The sequence below is a fragment of the Tribolium castaneum genome, chromosome 9 (assembly GCF_031307605.1).
Source record: "Tribolium castaneum strain GA2 chromosome 9, icTriCast1.1, whole genome shotgun sequence".
NCBI classification, from domain to species: Eukaryota; Metazoa; Arthropoda; class Insecta; order Coleoptera; family Tenebrionidae; genus Tribolium; species Tribolium castaneum.
The window spans coordinates 4,032,156-4,053,160 of record NC_087402.1 but is presented as its reverse complement, the minus strand read 5'-3'; the positions used below and the strand labels follow the sequence as shown (position 1 = coordinate 4,053,160).

At 35.2% G+C, this 21,005-nt stretch overlaps 1 protein-coding gene across 2 annotated transcripts; it reads left to right on the top strand.

Moving 5' to 3' along the window:
- The first annotated feature begins 144 nt into the window (after window positions 1–144).
- Window positions 145–19,192, top strand: LOC658863 (glutaredoxin domain-containing cysteine-rich protein CG12206). Of its 2 annotated transcripts, none has more exons than XM_008193817.3 (5): window positions 145–406; window positions 2,473–3,185; window positions 11,463–11,696; window positions 18,676–18,741; window positions 18,816–19,192. In XM_008193817.3, exons 2-5 carry the CDS (start codon window positions 2,481–2,483, stop codon window positions 18,987–18,989), a joined length of 1,179 nt encoding a protein of 392 aa, XP_008192039.1. In that variant the 5' UTR covers window positions 145–406; window positions 2,473–2,480; the 3' UTR covers window positions 18,990–19,192. The 2 variants fall into 2 exon arrangements, with proteins under 2 accessions (XP_008192039.1, XP_008192036.1); XM_008193814.3 differs by having other exon boundaries at window positions 145–437.
- The last annotated feature ends 1,813 nt before the right edge of the window (window positions 19,193–21,005 follow it).

Here is a 21,005-nt window from a genome sequence, read left to right as displayed (position 1 = left end):
GTTTGGAGCCGTTATTTCGTTCAGCTTTGGCCCTGCATTGACTTTCTCTGGAGATAAATCATCATCGGAATCGCTTTCGAATTCGGGTGGTACCTCGGAGTTGCGAAAATTACGCACGGAGGAGAGAGTACCAATGTCATCGAGAAAGCCGCCGAGTTGAGACTGCAAGTGGCACAGTCTTGGAGTGACCGCCGCGGTCGTCGTACAGTTACTCGGTACCACTCGATGCCGTTAATTGACGTACCATTGGTACTTGTGCTGTGCCGGTGATACAAGTGATTAGTTTTGGGTGCTTAAAAGCGGTAAACAGATGGTTCAAACCGGTAGGTGATTGGCCGAAAAGACGAGGTACTTGGATGGTACCACTTAACACAACTGGTACTTTTGGCCTTTTGGACGTTTAATGGTACGCAGCGCCGCAAATAATTAGCCTCAAGGTACAAAAATTGTAAATAAACATTTTTTACAACTTGGAGTACCATTTTCCTTGTCTTGTTGGTACTGATTAAAATAGTTTTTGTTTTGTTCCGTTTTATTTGTCTAGAAATCTTCCGTAGCCTCATTCTCGAGGTACCGCCTCGGTAAATATTTATTAAACATTGTCGCAGCCATCCATTTGTGCAACTCTTGATGGTACTACTAATTTCCAGCAATTTCAATTTTTGTAGTACCACTAATACTTGGCAATTTTCATTCTTGAAGTTGTTTGTGTTGTCTTCAAACGTGTTCTTAGCCTCATTCTTGTGGTACCAGTGGTACCCTAAGGTGGTGGCTGTCCTTCGCCGCTTCAGACCTCATTTTCTTGGATTTTACGCAATCTGCTCCTCTGTTGGATAATAGAAGGATGAGACTTCTTGTATAATGTGGCTTATGAAATTTCATTATTTCCGGTTAGGTGCCTCCAACTTGTCAATATAAGAGGCTTCCGCTATGAAATTCATAAAGGTTGAATTCACACACACACCTACGTTTGTAACTTTCATTTTGAAGAATTTCGGATCCTGCAAGTGGGCCCATAAAATAAATGATTCGAGTGTTATTTAATTAAATGAATGCTAATTAATATTTTAACTGGTTTTCCTTTCATTTTTAGTTATGCACGATCCTACATATTAATAAATAACGGTTTGTTTTGAATACAAAATTTCAGTGTTTTATTGCGATTGATTTTATCCACTTCCTCGATCGCTGTCACAGTTTCACACAATTTCAATTCAAATCAAATTACAAAAAGTATCGCCTTTCAAACGTTCTTTTACTTTCAATTAAACCGCAAGTTCTGGCGCTTTTTACGACTTATATGTTAATCGCCGATTTATAATTTGTAATTTTAAACGTTATTTGAGTGGACCGGCGACAAGTTATGTGCATTAGTTACAAAATTTCGTAAATTTCCACTTGTTTCACGAGTTATCTAATAGGTAGAGAATTCCTCGAGTTCACACTTTTGATCCGATTACATCAACTGGAAATATCACTAAATTATAAGCTACATAAAAGTCGAATAATTTCGCAGTTAGAGCCGTGTTACGAAATCGTTTAAATTGAACGTTTTATTATAAATTGCTTCAAATGGGAGATTTTATTTACATCCTATCATTTTTGACGATTTCTCATAAATTGCTCAAACTTTCTTCAACCTACGAAGACGGCACAATTTTAGCTTGTTATTAATCTTGGGTACAGCTCAGTTTCTTCGCCTGTACCCGTATCTACTCTCAGTTTTAATTAAGACTTTCTCCGCCTTTGTCTTTTTGAGATTTCTGATTGATAATCTCGAGTGTTGAATCAATTTTTACTCTTCCACGTAGTTTAAATTCGTTCCGGTAATTAATTAGGATTACTTTTAGTTTATTTTTACGATATTTCTGAAGCAAATCATTTTAATATTTAGCACTTGCTATCACTATTTTCAATTTTGTGATTATTTCGTTTTGCACTTTCACTCTTTTTCTCGTAAATTCTCGAGCTGTCAATAAGCAAAAACATTTGCCTACGAAAAGAAAACAGCGAGTGAACCAAATATTTAAAAGCCGAACATTTCTTCTAATATCTATTACGAGCAAGAAGTACAACATTTCTCTCGTTAACGTTCTAAATAATTAGAAAGACATTTTATTTTTTAATCAATCAATTAACCAAAGCTGAGCAGTTTTTCAAGTAATTTTTGCAAAGTTACTGCTTTCTTATGCAGACTTTAAACGGGTGAGTTCTCCAGATAAAGATTGGAGAAGCAGGGAGTTCTGAGGTAATCTTGAAAATATTTACATTTATTCCTTTAATTATTTTTATTAATTTGCACACAAAAGAAAAGAATATTTCATATTTTCGCACATCTTCTAATTAAGTTCCTTTGTGTTTGTTTTTCTGTTATCCTTTGATATGCATTCCCCCGAGTCGAGAAAACTCTGGAACCTTGTCTGGAGGATTGTCGGCTGCGTTGTAAAGGCCTTCAAAGTCGTTCGTTTGCAGGTCTTACAATGGAGCAGCTCGTGGCACCTCCGCTACCTCCGAAGACTCGGTCCCCTCCAGCCTCCACGCCGGTACAACACTCGCTGCAAAGCTCTCATTCTCCCAGTCACGTCGTCAAGATCCGCATCAACCCCACCGAGGAGGTGTCATGCCCGCCGTGCATCCGCATCAGCGTCAACTCCTCGGAGATGATGTCCCGGCCGTACTTTTTCTACAACGTGATGTCCAGCGGCCAGACGTCGCCGAGTGACACCCTGGACTCGGGCACGTGCAGCGACTTGGACGGCACGCCGCCCCCCAAGAAGAACACCTCGGTGACGCTCATCCAGCACCAGAGGACGGCCTCGCTGACGGACAGCGACAACGACTCGTGCGACTCGGGCAAGGCCTCGCCGAAGCCGCTGCCCCAGACGCTCCTCCAGGACATCCGCAAAAGTGTCGTGGTCAAGAGCTACGAGGAGCGCAAGGAGGAGCAGAAGGAGGTGAAGCCGATTCTCGACACCGATATGTTCTACAAGTTTCATCTGAATGAGCATGTGAGTGAGGACAATGATGTGCCGAAAGTCGTCGAGGACGAGACTTTTGCCGGGTATAAAGACCTCCTCGGAGACGGTGCCGCGACCATTAGGAGCGCTAAAGGGACAGTAAGGGGGGTCAAAAACCGGGTCAGAGCGGGAATTGCCACTTTCCTTCAAATTAATTCCGTTGCGAAGGTAAGGACACCGGCTTTGCTTTTTTTAAGCTGTGACACCATTAGACATATGCGAGGTTCTGTTATGTAACAGTTGGTATACGTGCATGTGACGCTAATTGGCGATTTTGAACAAAAAGCGCGAAGGTTCAAGGTTACAGTGCCAAAAATACAACACTCTGGAAATTTTTATTTCCACGGAACGGCAATAATTATCCAAAAAGAAAAAATATCACTTACATTATTACAACATGTAAAGAAGTTCATTGTCAAACACTACTTAAATTCCCGTGTTTTAAACAAAATAAAACACTGACAGTTGCACCAGCCCAAGGCAAACAAACTTCCTGTTAGTGACCACAAAAATTTAGAAACTTGCTTACTCCATTTCCTAGTTTTAGTGAATCAGCAACAAGTCATTCATCTGATAAATGGTTTATTACTTGTTAATACTTGAGAAACGTGACTTACTTTGGGTTTCTTAATTTATTTTTACAAAGCTGAAAAATGCACTAAGGACAAATTAACATTCTAAAGTGTTCTAGAAATCAAGCATTTGCAATAAAATAAATGTATTACTAATCTAAACATTTTTATAGATGTGTTTACAAACTCGTGTTAATAATTTAGAAAACTCACTTTTTTAAGGTGTTTTGGGTGTGAAAACGCTTATTTTTTGCTAAATTTGTTTGACCTACCAAAAGTAAATTAGCATCTTATTCAGACTATAAAAGCTATGAACAAATTTCAACTTGTTTGTTTTATTTCCTGGTCTTAATTTATCAGCAGTAAATTGTTGTTTATCAGATAAATAAATTTATTAATTTATCAATACTTGAGAAACGTGACTTACTTTCGGTTTACTGATTTAAATAACAAAAACTATTCTAAAAACATGTCATTAGAATGTTCTAGAAAATAAAAATACGTGCAAACAGTGGCTACAACAAAATGGTACATTAGCGCCAACAAAATCCAAACTTTGCTATACAAAGTGCATTAAAATATTCATTGTTCTATGTTAATGTACATTATGAGCATTTTTCTACTTTATGATTTATGATTATCGATTTTAGGATTAACTTAAACCGAACATCCCAAATTAAGTTTAGTGTCTTCTTGTAATTAATTAAAATTTTCCGCAGGTCGTAGGTAAAAGCTCAAGGTTAGATAGGTCAAGCAAACTTGAAATTAACGTGTGAGTGAAAATTGTTTGCTCCACATTCAGTTTTTGTCTTACTTGTTGTATTCTCACCAAAACGGAAACTATGACTTAATGTTGAGGATTTAAGAATTTTAATGTTGCGAAAAACCGCTTTATTGACTAGTGTTTATTGTCTTCTTCAATTAATTAAAATCTTGAGGATGCAGATGTGAAAGTTCAAGGCTAGTTGGGTCAAACCGGTAAAAAATTAATTGCAAAATTGTAAACATGCTGGTGAATGTTGTTAAAATTGAACCAAAGTCGCTTTAGTGTTTTTTGTCGTGTTTACTTGAAGTAGTTTCAGTTCGTGCAAAAGCACAAACAAAGTTTAGACGCTTTGCTGGTCGGGATGAGCTTTTCCTTACCACAATTACCAAAAGTGTGTGAATAAATAAATTATAACTTATTATTCGTATCGATTTAGAATTTGTTTCAAGAGTTCCCAAGTTTGGTGTTTTTATCGGGCGTATCTAAGTATTTGCAATTTTTATAAGCAAAGTTCAAGATCAGCCAAGCAAATCTGGGAAAACAAATATTTGCAAAATCTGTATGCGTCTACGTGAGGTGATTTAAATCGGATGAAATAATTTGGACCCTTGGCAACAAGTTGCGTTTTGAACGATTTAGTTATTTCTTGTTTTTATAGACCATATGACGGGAAAGTTCAAGGTAACCTAAGCCAAACCGGTAAAAAAATTAATTGCAAAATGTAAATGCTGACGTGCGTCGGGTTCAAAAACTGAACCGATTTAATTTTAATATAACTCGTGCGCCAATCTTGAATAAATGTAACACTATCGTCGACAATGGGCGAAGTTATCTTCGCGTTTGGGTGATTAGGGGTCATATTGTAATTCTCGGTTTCTGCCTCCGGTGAATCACCGAGTTTACAGTAAGGCATTCAACGAGAGACAATAGTGCCAATATACAATGGCCCCAATGTAACTAAGAGGCATGCTGTCACCTGAACTCCCCTAAAAATCCCTGTTCAATAAAACGTGTCCAGAATCATCAATAAATCTCCCCTGCGCTCGCTCTAAATATAACACATGAATGCCAAATCCCTTTATCCCCGAAATCTTAATCAAACATTTCTCGAATTTGTGAATCACGCCGGGCTAATTAAGCGCAATTTTTTGATAAGATAACAGTAATCGAATCGAGTGATTAGTGTGATGTTGGCTCCAGACGTCGAGATTCTGGGCCCCAAAGGCACAATCCGAGGCTTCAAAAACCGCGTCCGGGCCAACGTTCGCTTCTACAGCGACCCAGTCCTCCAGGTACGCCACTGGTCTTATCGTACAGACGGCGGAAAAATGATTTATGAGGTCGCGTCTTGGAGATAATACAAATGCCGACATTTCAACAATGGTTGCGCAAAATTCGCCGTGATTTATTGATAGCCGAAAGTGAAAGGTGCGGCCGTTGGACCGAGACGTTCCTCCAAAACCGCACATTTTTTCGTGATTTTGCTCGGTACAGGTGCCGAGAAACACCATTTTAATAAAATTGAAACTGGAATGCAGGTGTGCGAAGACAAAAGTTTGAGGTCGCGCAAAAATCGAAATGTTAGTTGATTGCTGGCAGGAGTTGAATGCTGTGATACGTTTCGGTTGGCTTGTGGGCAATAAGTAGGTTTCAGTTTATGCTACATTTCTAGAATGGTGAACACGGTTTTTAAATGCCTGGCGTTTTTCGATCTGGATTTGCGTTGAAACTGGATTTCTGACAAGGACTGAGAAACCAGAAGACATTAGCTCTTTAAATTAGAAATTAACTTCCATTTGAAAACCGACACTTGTTTTCCGACAATGTTGAAACCATCAGAATTATTTATAATATCTAAAAACTACCAGTGTTATTGTGTGTTTAAAAGCAAGAATTTTTTTCACCAAAACCAAAATCGTTTGTGACACTTCTGAAGGATAGAAAGCTCAATCTGCGTTCTAGGGTTCATTGAATTAGGATTTTCGCGATATCAAGCTTATTTTTAATAATAGAAAAAAAATAAAAAATACCAAGCTGTTTGAAATAAAAATTTCTTTCGATTGGCTGAGAGTTTTTTTTATTTTGACGCCTTGGTGTCTTTATACTTAATATTTTATACTTTATATTTAAGTAGCCATAATTTATTAAGTACTAGTTTTTTTTAATTCTTGAAAAGCCATTTTGTAGATATCATTTCTAAGATACATTGAGATTTGAAACGACGTTGACATCTTTTCAAATGACTTAGTTATAGCCACAATTCTTTTACATTGAAAACGCCATAAGACCTACTGAGAACGTCCAAAGAGGAGCTGTTTAGGCAATCGCGTGAACGCAAAATTTGAACTTGGATTTTTAAGAAAAATAATAAACAAAATACTTTCTTTACAACTCGATGTTGTTCCTAAAATAATTTGACAAAGTAGTTTGTACTTCATTTTAAAAATTTGTAATCGAGTTTGAACGAGTTAAAAAGTAAATTTAATTTATTTTTCTGTTAAAAAAATAGGTTCAAATTGCATGAAAAAAATATAGTAATTTTTTGAAAACCTTAACAACAATATACATAAATTTGAAAAATAAACAGTAAGTTTTGTTTAAAAATAAAAAAAACCTTATTTTTTAGACATTTTTTTATTAAGTTTTTTGATATTTTTTATGGGTTTTGTATATGACTTACTTGTAATTGCGTATTTTTCTCAAGCCATTTGAACTTTAGGTATTTCCATAAAAACATTAAAATCATTACGCTGTTTACCTTTGTATAAATTAGTTACAAATATTTAAATCGTGTTAAGAACTGGTTTGTGAGGTAGTAAGTTACTCTGGGAAGAACACACAATTGTAGAAAAACGATTTTGTTTATTAGTTTTCTTAAAAATTGAGTTTCAAATAAGTGCATAGTGCCCTGTGGCTTAAATGTTTTAACAAATCCATAAATTTTAAGTTTAGAAGCAATTTTTTTACATGAAAAAATTTTATTATTTTTATTTGTAATTTAAATTAAAAAGTTAATATTTATGTAATTCATAAATTTAAATAAATCATGTTTTAGGGTATGTTTGGACTTGATTTTTAATTGGGAGTAAATTAAGGATAAACATGCGGTAAATATTATGAGATGGTAAAAGTAGAGAGGTTCCGGAGTTTGTCCCAAAATATTTATTCAGGCATGTCCCACTTTCCGCATTTGCTGTGATGCCGCTTAATAAAGACGAAATCAACCGGAAACATGTCATATTTTTATTTATTTTCAATTTCAACTTGACCTTCCGCGTTGCAGTTTGACCTTTTTGACATTTTCAAATCTCAATAAATGTCTCTGGAGGAAATCCGCTCGAAATTCATTGTTTCTCGCTCGGTTCTCGATCGTATTGTTACCGCAACAATGCGATGCAGCAACTCATCAGTTGACTCCAACGGCCATTTTTCTGGAGACCACTCATAATCAGCCATTTACGTGCTCCCGTTTGCGCCCGAATTTTTTCGAAAGTTGCGGCTTGCGCTTATTATTCCGTTTTAGTTCCCGCAACACTTATTCATAATTACCTACTTATTGCACGAATTAAAATTAATTAAGTTGCCGTGCCACCAAACGAGAAAAAATTTTCAGGGCACTTTACTTTCTAAAATCGAGATTACGTCAAGATACTTAACTCAAATATCACATATTGTTTACGTAACAACAAAGTCAAAACTGTTCCGCATTTTTCGACCCAAGGTGACTCAAAATCGCGGGACGGCCATTATTGCAGATTGATTACCGACATTCCCACGACTTGCAAAGGTCAAGGCTTGGTTTTTAAGAAAAATTGAAAAAACGCAAACGGCTGAAATTGATTTCTATTCCGGGATGAATCCCACGCACTCACACGTGCCCTGCACTCTTTTTCCCCGTCTCAATGCGCCATTTGTGTAATATTTGCGTAATTTTCGCCGGTAATTAATTGGGAAGGTTCTTTGATGGGTAAATTATGATAAAACGCCGCCATTTCACGCCGTTTTAAACACGTTCAAGCTCAATTATACAAATAAACAAGACGGGTGTTAAGCGATGTGTTGGACATACACGCATACGAATGCAGGAATTGCCGGCAATTTGTTCGGCATGATTTTAATGCGATCCAGTGATTAGAGCGTGCTTTATGGGTGGAGAGCGAAATAGTCGTGAAATAGCACCGCCATAACAGGGAAAAATTCTAGTTTCAAAATTTTAAATCTCGGTTTAAAAACGATTTAACAGCAATTACTCGAGCTACCGGCGTGATCCACTTGCGTTACCCAATTTCACACCATCGCTAATCGCCTCACGTACCATTTCTGGGCTCTTTGCCTATATGTGGCTGTCCGCATCTGCTGCAAAAATTCGTCCTAGTTATTCGAGATTCTTCCGACTGCCGACATTGTGTCGCGTTTCCTGTTCCAGTCCGTGTCATATGGCCGGAATATAAAATCGCAGTGACTGTTTACGGTCTAAAATTCCATCAATTACGGCCGCATTGCCGTTTCATGTGACACTCCGTGTTGTAGCGGTAAAGATTACATAGCGGAGCGTTACGCTACAGCTCCTTTTCAATTAATCTCGTCTTGTAACGTTAGAGCACCCTTGACAACTAGCAATCAACAGGTGCTGAGCAAAATTTCATTTGACGCTTTTTTAGCGAAGAACTAACGATTTTTCCCTGCAAGTTTGGCCCGGAAGTGTCTTTTCTAATTGTATTCCGGGCAATCCCGTGTTTTGCTAAAGCTTCTATTGATATTCTGCCCGGAGATTTGTCGCAATTGAACAATAGGAGGTTTTAAAATCCTTCAGAGACTCGAGCTTTGATCGATACAATTGTGAGCACGCAATCCGCTTTTATTATTAAATTTACAAGAGCTGGGATTCAGGCAGATTTTTTCTAAATAAAATTAAGATGTACGTTGCGAAAATTGCTCATCGATTATTCACTCAGAACCGAACTGGATTTTAATGGGTTAGGTGTCCCAGAAGGAACCCAATCGATGTGCCATTCTGCCGAGGAAGCGATGTGCAAAATTGGGGCAAATTGGCCCAAAAGATACACTAATAAACTCATTTCGGAACTTTTTAACAATCGGGGCCCGGATTAGGGCATAACGGGAGTCAACAAAAACACAATTAAATACAGTGTAAATAAATCACCAATTAATTACTTTTAATCGCTCCCTAATCGCTTCCGCTTGAAGTTGATTGTTTTCGCTAATCGGCCTTTAAGTATAGACATTCCGGGATATTCAAGTTTGGAATAATCTTAAATAAATAATGACAAACAACAGGTTTTCTGTCGAAATTTTTAAAAGACGGTGGAGCAAGTAAATCCAAACCAGTTTCGGTTTCAATTTGTAAACTCGGAACTGCGGAGGACTACGACAAAACGAGATACAAACTCGCAGGATTTTTAAACTCAAAACACTAGTACAGCAGAGTAAAAATGAAAAAAATTTAAAAACAAAAGAAAAGAAAATTTAAAATTGCGCTAAGTCCTCTATTTTTTTAAACACTGCGAAAACGCTTAAAGATGCAAGAAAAATGTTAAGAAAAAATTTGTAGAATTAAATTTCCTTTAACAAAGGCCTAGATCTTATCTCTATCGTCAACCGTATTTTCAGCGTTTTGATAAATATGCGACGGTGCGCAAAGAATTATCTCTTAGAATTATCAATTTGCGTTCTACTTTGCATTTTGCCAATGCTGCGAAACGGTTGAAGTTACAAAAAAGTGTTAAAACCAAAGTTGTAGAGAATTAAATTTTCTACAAAAAAGTCCGCGACGCCATATTTCTATCTTCAACGGTTTAGGTATAAATTAACTTTCCAATAGTTGACCACCGGCAAACTGAAGCAAATCCTTCGCTTGAGCGTCTTTGAACAATTTTAGTGACTAAATGGTTGAAGATAGAGATATAGTTTCGCAGACTTTTTTGTAGAAAATTTAATTCTCTACAACTTTTTTCCTAACATTTTTCTTGTAGCTGTAACCGTATTCGCAGCGTTTTGGAAAATATGGGACCGATTGCAAATTAGTAAAAGTTAAAAAAAAATAAGAATTTAATGCTCTATCTTCCTGTATTTTTTTTGCTGTGTGTTAACTGAGATACAAATACGATCATTTTTTTCAAATTTATTTGAAACTTAGATGGTAATGGAAAAACTGCGCTCTCTGGCGACATTAATGGAACTACCGAGAACGGGAACGTTTTATTTGTACGTCGTTCCACATCCTAACTTTTAGATATCCGTACTCGGAATATTACGCATAAAATTCTCACTTTCATGAATTCTGTACTATGGTAGAAATTAAAGTGGTGACCGAAATTCTAACTTTTAAAAGCTCAGAATTCTGCCCGTATGCTTAGAATTTCGATTTTAAAATTATGTTTTATTAAAATTACTTTAAATTACTTAATTATGTCTTTAACTATAGAGTTACCATTTGAATTAACATTACGTGTATTCTGCTTTTTTATGTAGGTATATTATTAAACTTATATTCGAGGGTGAATAAGTTCGTACAAAACAATAGAAAACGCAGTATTTTGGGTTAAACCAATTTTATTTTTCTAACTTGGTGCTTAGTCCAACGTTTCTTCAACTTTCATCAAAAAGTACGATTTATCTCCTAAATCTTCTTACATATTTGAAAACAAAAAAAAATCGCTGGGGGTTAATTTGGCAACAATTCCAAATGTATTGTAGAAATTTTATTTTATTCAATATCCAAGTACTAGCAATTTTTTGTTAACCTGAAATTAGCTAGAGATGTATTATTGTTGTTTTTGTTTTATCAACATTTGTTAACAATTTTTTTGCATTTCGAACAAGATACAAAGTATTTCCATTGCAAATATACACAATGTGATTAGCTGCACGTGAAAAGTGTATATCCAGTACCGATTTTCCTAATGAATATGCATTTGCAGCTAAAATCCCAGCCGCCAACACGAACCCGCTTTCATAACAGTTCATTTTATAAATAACATTCTTTTTAATATTAGAAAATCGATGCGTCGCCCGTTTCCGGGCTTAGCCCGCGCTTTAAGAATGTGCGTGTAATTGCCCGGAATAATCCGTCTAATCGTTTTGCAGAATTACAAAGAAAAGGACGCCGGCAAAGTGGTGGTGTACACGACGACGATGGGAATCCTGAGAGAGACGTACCAGGCGTGCATGAAAGTCAAGCAAATCCTCCGCACCCTTCTTATCAAGTTCGAAGAACGAGACGTCTTCATGAGCACCGAATACCAGAACGAGATAAGGGAACGCATGCGTTGCGACCAAATACTCGTGCCACAGGTGTTCGTCGACGGGCAACACGTTGGGGTGAGTCCTATGCAAGCGACCCCATCGATCGGCCTTGGGCTGGGGACGCGACAAACCGCGATCTTTGCGGGCTTTGATTAGACAGATTCGTGATAGTTCACCGAGGAAGGTCGTGGGAGGGTTTCCAGCATTCGAGAGTGATGCAATTTACACATAAACCAAAACGATAATTATTGTTCCAACTATTTTGAAACACCACATTTCGACAAAATTATTTCCAACGCAGATTATTACCCAAGAAGAGATGCTTCCAGAGTTGAATAACCCCATTCTTTTTTCTAGAATATTATGCAGTGTATTGAAATTCAAACATATTTTTTTAAATTATTGGTATAATACCATCATACCCAATTTTTTTATTAATAAATAGTCAATACGGATTTATGGTGTATTAAGTCCCAAGTGCCTAAATGCGTCATTAAATGCTAGTGCATAATTTATTACCAACCGTTTATTATAAATCACTTTGCATAAATTTATACGACTATACAGAGTGTTCCAGTGTTCTTTAAACGTTCAAACGCCGTAGATATGTACTAACTCCTTGACTCATCTAATTATTTTCAAATATACAAATTGTTGTTTTTTTAACAGAACTTTCTACATTTTTTTTTCAGATAATTTAGCTTTTCATCCATTTCAGGAATAATGCAACCTAATAATTTTAATATGTAAAGTTTCTTTCAAAATACACAATTCGGTTTATATTTAATGTACTTTGGGACAAAAGAATTTTTTTTTGTTGTGGATTTAAAATGGGAAAGGATAATCATTTTGAATTGAAGTAATTGGGTTCTAAATTTTACATACATTGCCTTGTAGGCGATGACATAAGATATTGTTGAAAACGTGTCAGAATAAATTTTTTAGTTATTTTTTCTAGTTTCTGGTAGTTTAGAAAAGTCGGTAAGTAAATTGGTTAGTAATATCACTTTTTTATTTTCGTATATATTTTCCTGTCCCGTCCGTTATTGCTCTTATTTCGTAAAACAGGACCAATATTTTTTATTTTTACTTTAAATTTTGATACTGTTTAAGTTTTAAATAATGAAAACCTGTCTGAATAAATTTTTTAGTTATTTTTTCTAGTATCTGGTAGTTTAGAAAAGTCGGTAAGTAAATTGGTTAGTGATATCACTTTTTTATCTTCGTATATATTTTGCTGTTCCGTCCGTTATTGCTCTTATTTCGTAAAACAGGACCAATATTTTTTATTTTTACTTCAAATTTTGATACTGTTTAAGTTTTAAATAATGAAAACCTGTCTGAATAAATTTTTTAATTACTTTTTCTAGTTTCTGGTAGTTTAAAAAAGTCGATAAGTAAATTGGTTAGTAATATCACTTTTTTATCTTCGTATATAGTTTGCTGTGCCGTCCGTTATTGCTCTTATTTCGTAAAACAGGACCAATATTTTTTATTTTTACTTCAAATTTTGATACTGTTTAAGTTTTAAATAATGAAAACCTGTCTGAATAAATTTTTTAATTACTTTTTCTAGTTTCTGGTAGTTTAGAAAAGTCGATAAGTAAATTGGTTAGTAATATCACTTTTTTATCTTCGTATATATTTTGTTGTCCCGTCCGTTATTGCTCTTATTTTGTAAAACAGGACCAATATTTTTTATTTTTACTTCAAATTTTGATATTGTTTAAGTTTTAAATAATGAAAACCTGTCTGAATAAATTTCTTAATTACTTTTTCTAGTTTCTGGTAGTTTAGAAAAGTCAATAAGTAAATTGGTTAGTAATATCACTTTTTTATCTTCGTATTTGCTGTCCCGTCCGTTATTGCTCTTATTTCGTAAAACAGGACCAATATTTTTTATTTTTACTTCAAATTTTGATACTGTTTAAGTTTTAAATAATGAAAACCTGTCTGAATAAATTTTTTGATTACTTTTTCTAGTTTCTGGTAGTTTAGAAAAGTCGATAAGTAAATTGGTTAGTAATATCACTTTTTTATCTTCGTATCTATTTTGCTGTCCCGTCCGTTATTGCTCTTATTTCGTAAAACAGGACCAATATTTTTTATTTTTACTTCAAATTTTGATACTGTTTAAGTTTTAAATAATGAAAACCTGTCTGAATAAATTTTTTTGTTATTTTTTTTTGTTTCTGGTAGTTTACAAAAGTCGGTAAGTAAATTGGTTAGTAATATCACTTTTTTATCTTCGTATATATTTTGCTGTCCCGTCCGTTATTTCTCTTATTTCGTAAAACAGGACGAATATTTTTTATTTTTACTTCGAATTTTGATATAGTTTAAGTTTTTAATAATTAAAACCTGTCTGAATAAATTTTTTAGTTATTTTTTCACACAAGATTTTTTTGTTTCATCCGTTATGTGTAAACAAAAAGTAAATGATTCAAAAGTTGTTACACATTGTTTTATTCTTCATTTTCGTGGTTTCAAAAGTTTCAACAAGTTCCACCTTTAACTTCAAAAATATTAGTTGGAAAAGGCACTAGCCTTTTAAATTAACAGAATTTTATAATGATTGTTTAACGGTAAAAATGTGAGATCTTTTTGTGTCCCGTCCGTCATCAATTTTCTTTTTCCTGCTCGTATTTTATATTTTAAAAATGAGGCTCCAACTGTAGGTTGCAAACAGTTTAACTGGGTGCCAAGTTCCAATAATGAAAAATTTATTTCTGCTGTTCCTATAAAGAAAAATTCTTTTTTATCGAAACTGCTGACAAAAACTGAAAATAAAATTTAAAAATGTTTGCAAACTGTCTTGTTCATTAAAATGGAATGGCTGTTTCATTACTGATGTTGTACAAGAGTTGTACTTTGATCGAGCACAAAAGCACTTTGATATTAGATTAGCAGTTCCGCTTAAAACTTGCAAAGTTTCGGTGGTGGCCCGAGCGCGCCCAAACATTTCTCCAGTAGTTGAAGCCGCAGACTTGGAGAAAATCCAAGTTTGTTGGTCAGGCTGTCGACCGGAAATGCCATATTCCCTCGCACGTGTCGGAAAGGCGTAGCCTCCGTCCGGCGTTCGTCACAAATTGCCTCGTTTACATTTTGATTGTGAGGCATCAGACCTTCATCGACGTGTCTATCCAATCTATAAATAATTCCCCATCGAAGGGTTTATCTTCGGCCTCGGAGATAAAAAGGAGTATCCATCAAACCGTAACTCGGATTTATTATTCATCCATCGGCAAGAGAGCCGGCCTTTGTCCCAGCCGGCCGCCGGCGAATTTCCGCTCGATCGAAAAATTCGAAAAATTCGAAAGCGACACAGTCGAATTGTCCACGATCGAGGCCACCGATGTGGGTCACATCACCATTTTCCAGCACTTGGGGCTCGCGCAGTCCGCGGGAAAATTCAAGCAAAAATCACGCGGAATTCCGACTATTCTAATTGAGTTACCTTGTCGACGTGTGCAAATAATCGCAATCAATCACTTGCGGTAATTAAGACCGTAATTATTTCGATTTTTAGTACTTTCACTCGGCGAGAGGGTATTATATTGAATGTATGAAAATTGTGTGAACACAATCTCTTTTTCATTTCATTTATATTTTAATAGGCCCAGTTTCGCCTAAATTACACATTTGCGTTCTCACAACCTTTCGGTTGCATTTTTTTAAACACCTTACTAATAATAAACAATTATGTAGGTATCCTGATTGTTTATTTTCGTCGAAAGTGAGTTAAAATGTCTTGCAAACAACCTAAGGCCCGGTTCGAGCTTAAGCTTGTGCTTACGTACACTCGGTTTAATTTAAGCTAAGTTTAAACCGTAGTTGTGACACTGCTCAGTCAAGAAAACATTTTCTTGGTCCCCTCGCCGTAGGCGTGTGTTTCCTCCAAGGCGAAAGCCCTCGTCGGGAGGAGCGTCTGGAGGTCAGTGTCCTCCGGTGGAATTTCGAGCGCAGGACTGCATCGGCCCGAAATTTATCGATTGTTTGTCGAAAAATGCGCCCGGAAGTGGGCAAAGCGCGACACGCCCGTGGGATCAGATCGGGATTTTCGGCGTTTGGCGAGAAAATAGCCGGGGGCCGACAAGACGGATGCATTAAGTCGCCTCAGGTGCACGACACGGTCGATACAGCTCCGACTCGCGGTGTCGTTCTCCCTCCGAGTGGGAATCCCGACTCCATTTGCGGATTGATAAAGAGAGGAGGAAATGAGCGTGCTGTTGGGAGGAGATGGGAGAACCACCTGCTGCTCGGTTTATGGGCCTGGGGGTGCGATTGCACAATTACTTTATTACGGTTACACATTTGCTTGTGGAGTGATTCCGTCTGAGAGCTGGGACGCTTCATTGATTTCGCTAACTGAGACGGAGCGCCCCAGGTGACGGGTTTTTCGCACACTTTGGACAAACTTTCGCAAATTTAAAATCGATTAAGGGACGTTTGATTGCCTCTTTAGAAATTCGTAAGCAGCGGACGGCGAAAATTTCAAGTAGCTTAAGCTTTACTTTTATTCGGCCGTTTTTTTGGGGCCGGATGATAGAAAATCTGATTTAGAGTTGTCGCATGACATTTTAACTCGTATTACTTAAATTGAATTGTGGAACACCTATTCTTACTCTTAGGTTTTTAGTGTCACTTTAGTGGACTTGTCGCATGAAAGCTTTTGGTATAATAAATTTCTGGGTTAGGTAAATTTGAGATTCAAGGTTTGTGTTTTTTTTTTCTATTAAAAAATAAAAAACCAATAACTTATTGAAAATCAGTCATTATCTCGAAAATAACTTACAGGGTTATGGCCATCTTGCAAATTTACGTCTGGAAAACCTGTGCGTAGGTTTATAATAGCGTAAAGCTTTGTTCACGTTTTATCGATTTCCAAGGGACCAAAGTACTTTAGAACTTTTTTTGAGACTTGCCTCATGAAAACTTTAGGAACAATAAATTTCCGGATTTTTTCTTTTATTTTATTTTCTTAACTATAATTCATATTTTCCAACACATTGCAAGTTTTTTCTAAATGTACAAGCTTAACAGTCTCACATTTTTTGAATAAACATACGATTTTCTGTCTAAAAGAGAATCCGATCCGACTGTGGAGACAAGCGTTTTTTCTTTGAATTATTTATTTCTACCAAAACGAAATTATGTGAAACAATCTATTTTTTTATTTTTACTCCTTTTAATTTCGTTATTATTTTAAAATTACTTAAAATTACTGAGTTAAATAAACGAAACTTTTGTTGGTGTCGCAATTCAGTGAAAATAGTTCAAAATCTAGTAAAACTCTTGCTCTTGAGGCAAGAAGTTAGAAAACAGTTAAGAACATGATTTCAGAATACACAAAAATGAAATTATTATCCAGGAATTAATTTCTTTTTCCTCTACCGTAAATACATATCAATTTGAGTCAGAGGAAATTACTGTCATTTTTTTAATTGGAATAATAGATTTTTTTCTGAAATGGTTTTAAATTTTGTATTAATTACACTAGTTTACAAATAATAATTTTATACACATCTTTAATGAAAATATTATTTTTACTTCTAGCAACCCAAAAAGGCAAGGAAACATTATGTTCTCTCTTACCTGCATGAACACAACATGTCTAACAGAGGATATAAATTAGCTTATAATCCTTTTTGTTACATTTGTGGACATTTTAAATAAAAGAAGATCTCTCTCAGGAGGCCTAAAAATAGCATACCTGCAATATTTTGGTTTTTCCGTAACTAATAAAGCGGAGTTATTGCATAATTATCACCTGATGGGCTTAGATATGTCTCTTAAAATACATTTTCTTAATTCACATTTAGATTCATTTCCGAAAAACCTAGGCAGCGTTTTCATCAAGATCTAAAGTTTTTTGGAGATCACTACTAAGGGTTTTTCAATGAAAATATGTTAGGAGATTATTTTTGGATTGTTATTAGGGAAACTGACCCAAAAATGTACAAAAAAATAAAGTAAGAGCATTTTTTATGGTTTTTTAAGAATTACTTTTGTTGCTTTGTAATTAATTAAACTATACTTATTTCTTAATTTGACATTTTGACGTGTGGCTTTTTTATATTTTTATACTTAGAGCCTTATAATCTATAAGGAATCGTGTGAACTAATGTTATTTTTGAAAGAATTTTTTGAAGGGCTTTTGTTTGAAACTTTTGTTATAACCGAATATTTTTATTGCGCTTTCCTGTCGTACGTAGTTTTGTCAATTTTGAAATCGATTTTCATCGGATTGTTCAATAATCGTAGATTAAACAAAACTTGATTTGAAATTATCTAGCAATTACGCATGGACCAAAGGCTGTAAAATTCACAATTTTTTCGGTCACTGTAAAATTAATCGAAAGAGTTAATGTCCTGCCCGCGCCGGCACATCTCCTTTATCCAATGTTTTTCAATTAGAGTCGTCCGATCGGCTATTGCCCCGGCCTTCCAGCATTTAATTAAGCTTCACTGCAGCCAAATTGGTAAATACATCGCTGATAAATAGACCGAAACACAAATCAAAAAAACGTCCAAGTCAATTTCTGGTAATTATGCAGATGGCGCGATTAATAACTGTATACGTTGACCAGATTTTTGCATAATGTGGAATACGAACGGCCGGCATCCTGTTTGTGTAATTACCGTAACACTAACCTAATGTTTCTCTCTACCGGTGGAACTGGTCGATTTGGTACCAGATGACGTACACATGGCGTGCATTAGACGAAAAGTAAAAGGGTTTTTCGAAATTTAACTAAATTTGGGAAGTTATTATCAATCCACGTCTGGATGCCGGAATGCCATTCCCAGACGCACTTCAATATGAGCAATATGCAAATTCGCTTAATTGGTCGCCTGCACTGCACTACAGCTTCCGTCTCAGTTGCATCTTTCTCACCGAAATAAAGCAAGAGTCGGGCAAAGTAGGCAAAGAGGCCAGCGGAAAAAACCGCGTTTATTTATAGTTTTGTCGAAAAAAGTTGTTTTCGCGCACGTAATGTAAAGTTTTTCATGTAAACAACCCTGTCCGTTCTAATATCCGATCTTGTTCCAGGACGCCGAGACAATAGAGAGATTAAACGAATCCGGGGAGCTGAGGAGAATATTAAAACCTTTCAAGGTGAGTTCCTCCGGGCGATCTAATCGCTTAACGGTATCAAAACTCCGCCAATAATCGATCTTTAATAATTCCAGAGTATGGACGCATGTACGACCTGCAAGGTTTGCGGTGGGTACAGGCTTCTGCCGTGCCAGGTTTGCAACGGTAGCAAGAAGTCGGTCCATCGAAATCACTTTACAACCGAATTTGTGGCTCTCAAATGTATGAACTGTGATGAAGTCGGTTTAGTCAAGTGCAGTGCATGCTAAGTGGAACCCCCGGGAACTCCGGGACACCGGACGAAACAACATGCCATAGATCGAGGGTCCGACGTGGTGACAACAGTGCAATTTTGATAATCTTAAGGCTTATACCGATACGACTTATTTTAACTAGACTAGGTAATTAACATTATTATAGGTTTACTCATTTGTATAAATGTTATTTTGTGTTGAATAAAACGCAAAAATAATCTTCGTTTTTTATTTCACCTCCCCAAAAAAATATCACACTGGACGAACAAGTCTCCAATGGCCGCTCGTGAGTTCAAAACCAGATAAAAACATAATTCACAAAACTCCAACATTCCGTTTTTAACTCTAAATTTTAGCGTTAACAAAGCCAAATTACAAATTATTTCATTGAATAGAACAAGCATAAAAGCAAAATTCTATTAAAACTGAATTCAAAGCTAAAAACTCACTGGTTTTCGAATTTTATGAATACAGCGGAAATTTTTCATTAATTAGGTACATTATGAGCATTACGAGTATTATAATTACCTAAATTCAACTCGTTTTACGAGAGATAAACTAATAAGTTATTTGCAAAATTTTATCAAACAATCACCAAGGTTATTACCTTAAAACTATTATTAAAAAAAATTAAGCAAAAAACTCAATTCTTGATGCAAAATAATCCAAAAAAATGCAAATGAAGATAAAAATTGATTTTAGATTATTTTTGTTTTAAGCGAGACATTTATTTTGCGAAATTTCGTCAAGATGTGTCGAAGTTATTACATGATTTTGAACTAATGATTTTATTTTGCAAAATATTCTGCTGATATGTCAAAAATTTTGATGTTTTGCTTGATCTAGATTGTTTTAAAATAAATATTTTTCAAAAAAATATATTATTTTCCAACGCTTTAGCTCATTTCTAGACTAATAACTCACTTTCCTTGAAAAAATTTGCTTAAATAGATCGAAAGATTACCAATGAAGATCAAAAATTCTGTTACTTTTGCATTTGTCGAGTGTTTTAGCAAGTTCTTTGAACTATAACTCACTTATTTTGCACAATTTTGTTAGAACATAAAAAAATTACAAACAAAATTCTAAGTGGTGTTATTTATCATCTCTTTTCTTTAAATTTATCTTACTTTTAACAGAGATTTATTTAACAGAAATGATCAAATTGGGTCAAAATTATTGTTCTTTTATCTCAGTTTCTAAACGAAATTTTGATGAAAGATTCAGAAAAATAATATAATTAAGTTAAAAATTACGATATATTAGGTTAAAAACTCGCCAGTTTTGCAAAATTTTTCCCTAATAAAGCAAAACGTATTTCAAGAGTGAAAAAAGACAATTTTTATCGTAGAAACTTTTAACTCCGTTGGAGAATGTTCTTTATTACCAGATATGATCGGCGATTTTTTCATCATTCTGTACAGTCTATTAATTTTTTTAATAATATATAATTTTGGGTAAAGTACCCAGTACTTTAAATTATCTAAAAAAAAAAATATTTTTTTTCATTATCAAGTTATACAATGAACACTTGTGCCCTAAATACTGGTAAAGAATGTCTTTTGACAATTGTAGAACCCAAAAATAATAAATTTCAGTTTGGTCGTTTTTTTTTAAACACAAGTTTCGTCCGAAAACTGCTGTTACTGAAGAAAACATTGCGATAGAACAATAAGTGATACAGAAAAAGTGACGTGTTAATGTTCGATCGATTCATTCAGGGTTTGGATGAGCGTGAAAACAATCATCAGAATTAATTTTTTACAACAGTTTGTGCGCTTTGGAACCGCGCAACTTCACACAAATTCAAAAACGCAATCGCGTTCGCATTTTGTCGATTTACTCTTGAAGATTTTTAATGGAACTTCTAATTTGAAATATAACAAGAAGGATATGCTCCTATGATTGCGAAAAAAGGGTATGGGTTCGTTGATAAAGGAAAGAGATATCTTTATTTTGTACAAAATATGAGACTAAATTGTGAAAAAAAATTGTCAAAAATTAATCAATCAGGGACAACATAAGCACTAA

Coding starts and splice junctions, on each gene's coding strand:
- LOC658863 (XM_008193817.3), top strand. CDS start 2,481: ATGGAGCAGCTCGTGGCACCTCCGCTACCTCCGAAGACTCGGTCCCCT. Junction 3,186..11,462: donor AAATTAATTCCGTTGCGAAG/GTAAGGACACCG, acceptor ATCGTTTTGCAG/AATTACAAAGAAAAGGACGC. Junction 11,697..18,675: donor TCGACGGGCAACACGTTGGG/GTGAGTCCTATG, acceptor ATCTTGTTCCAG/GACGCCGAGACAATAGAGAG.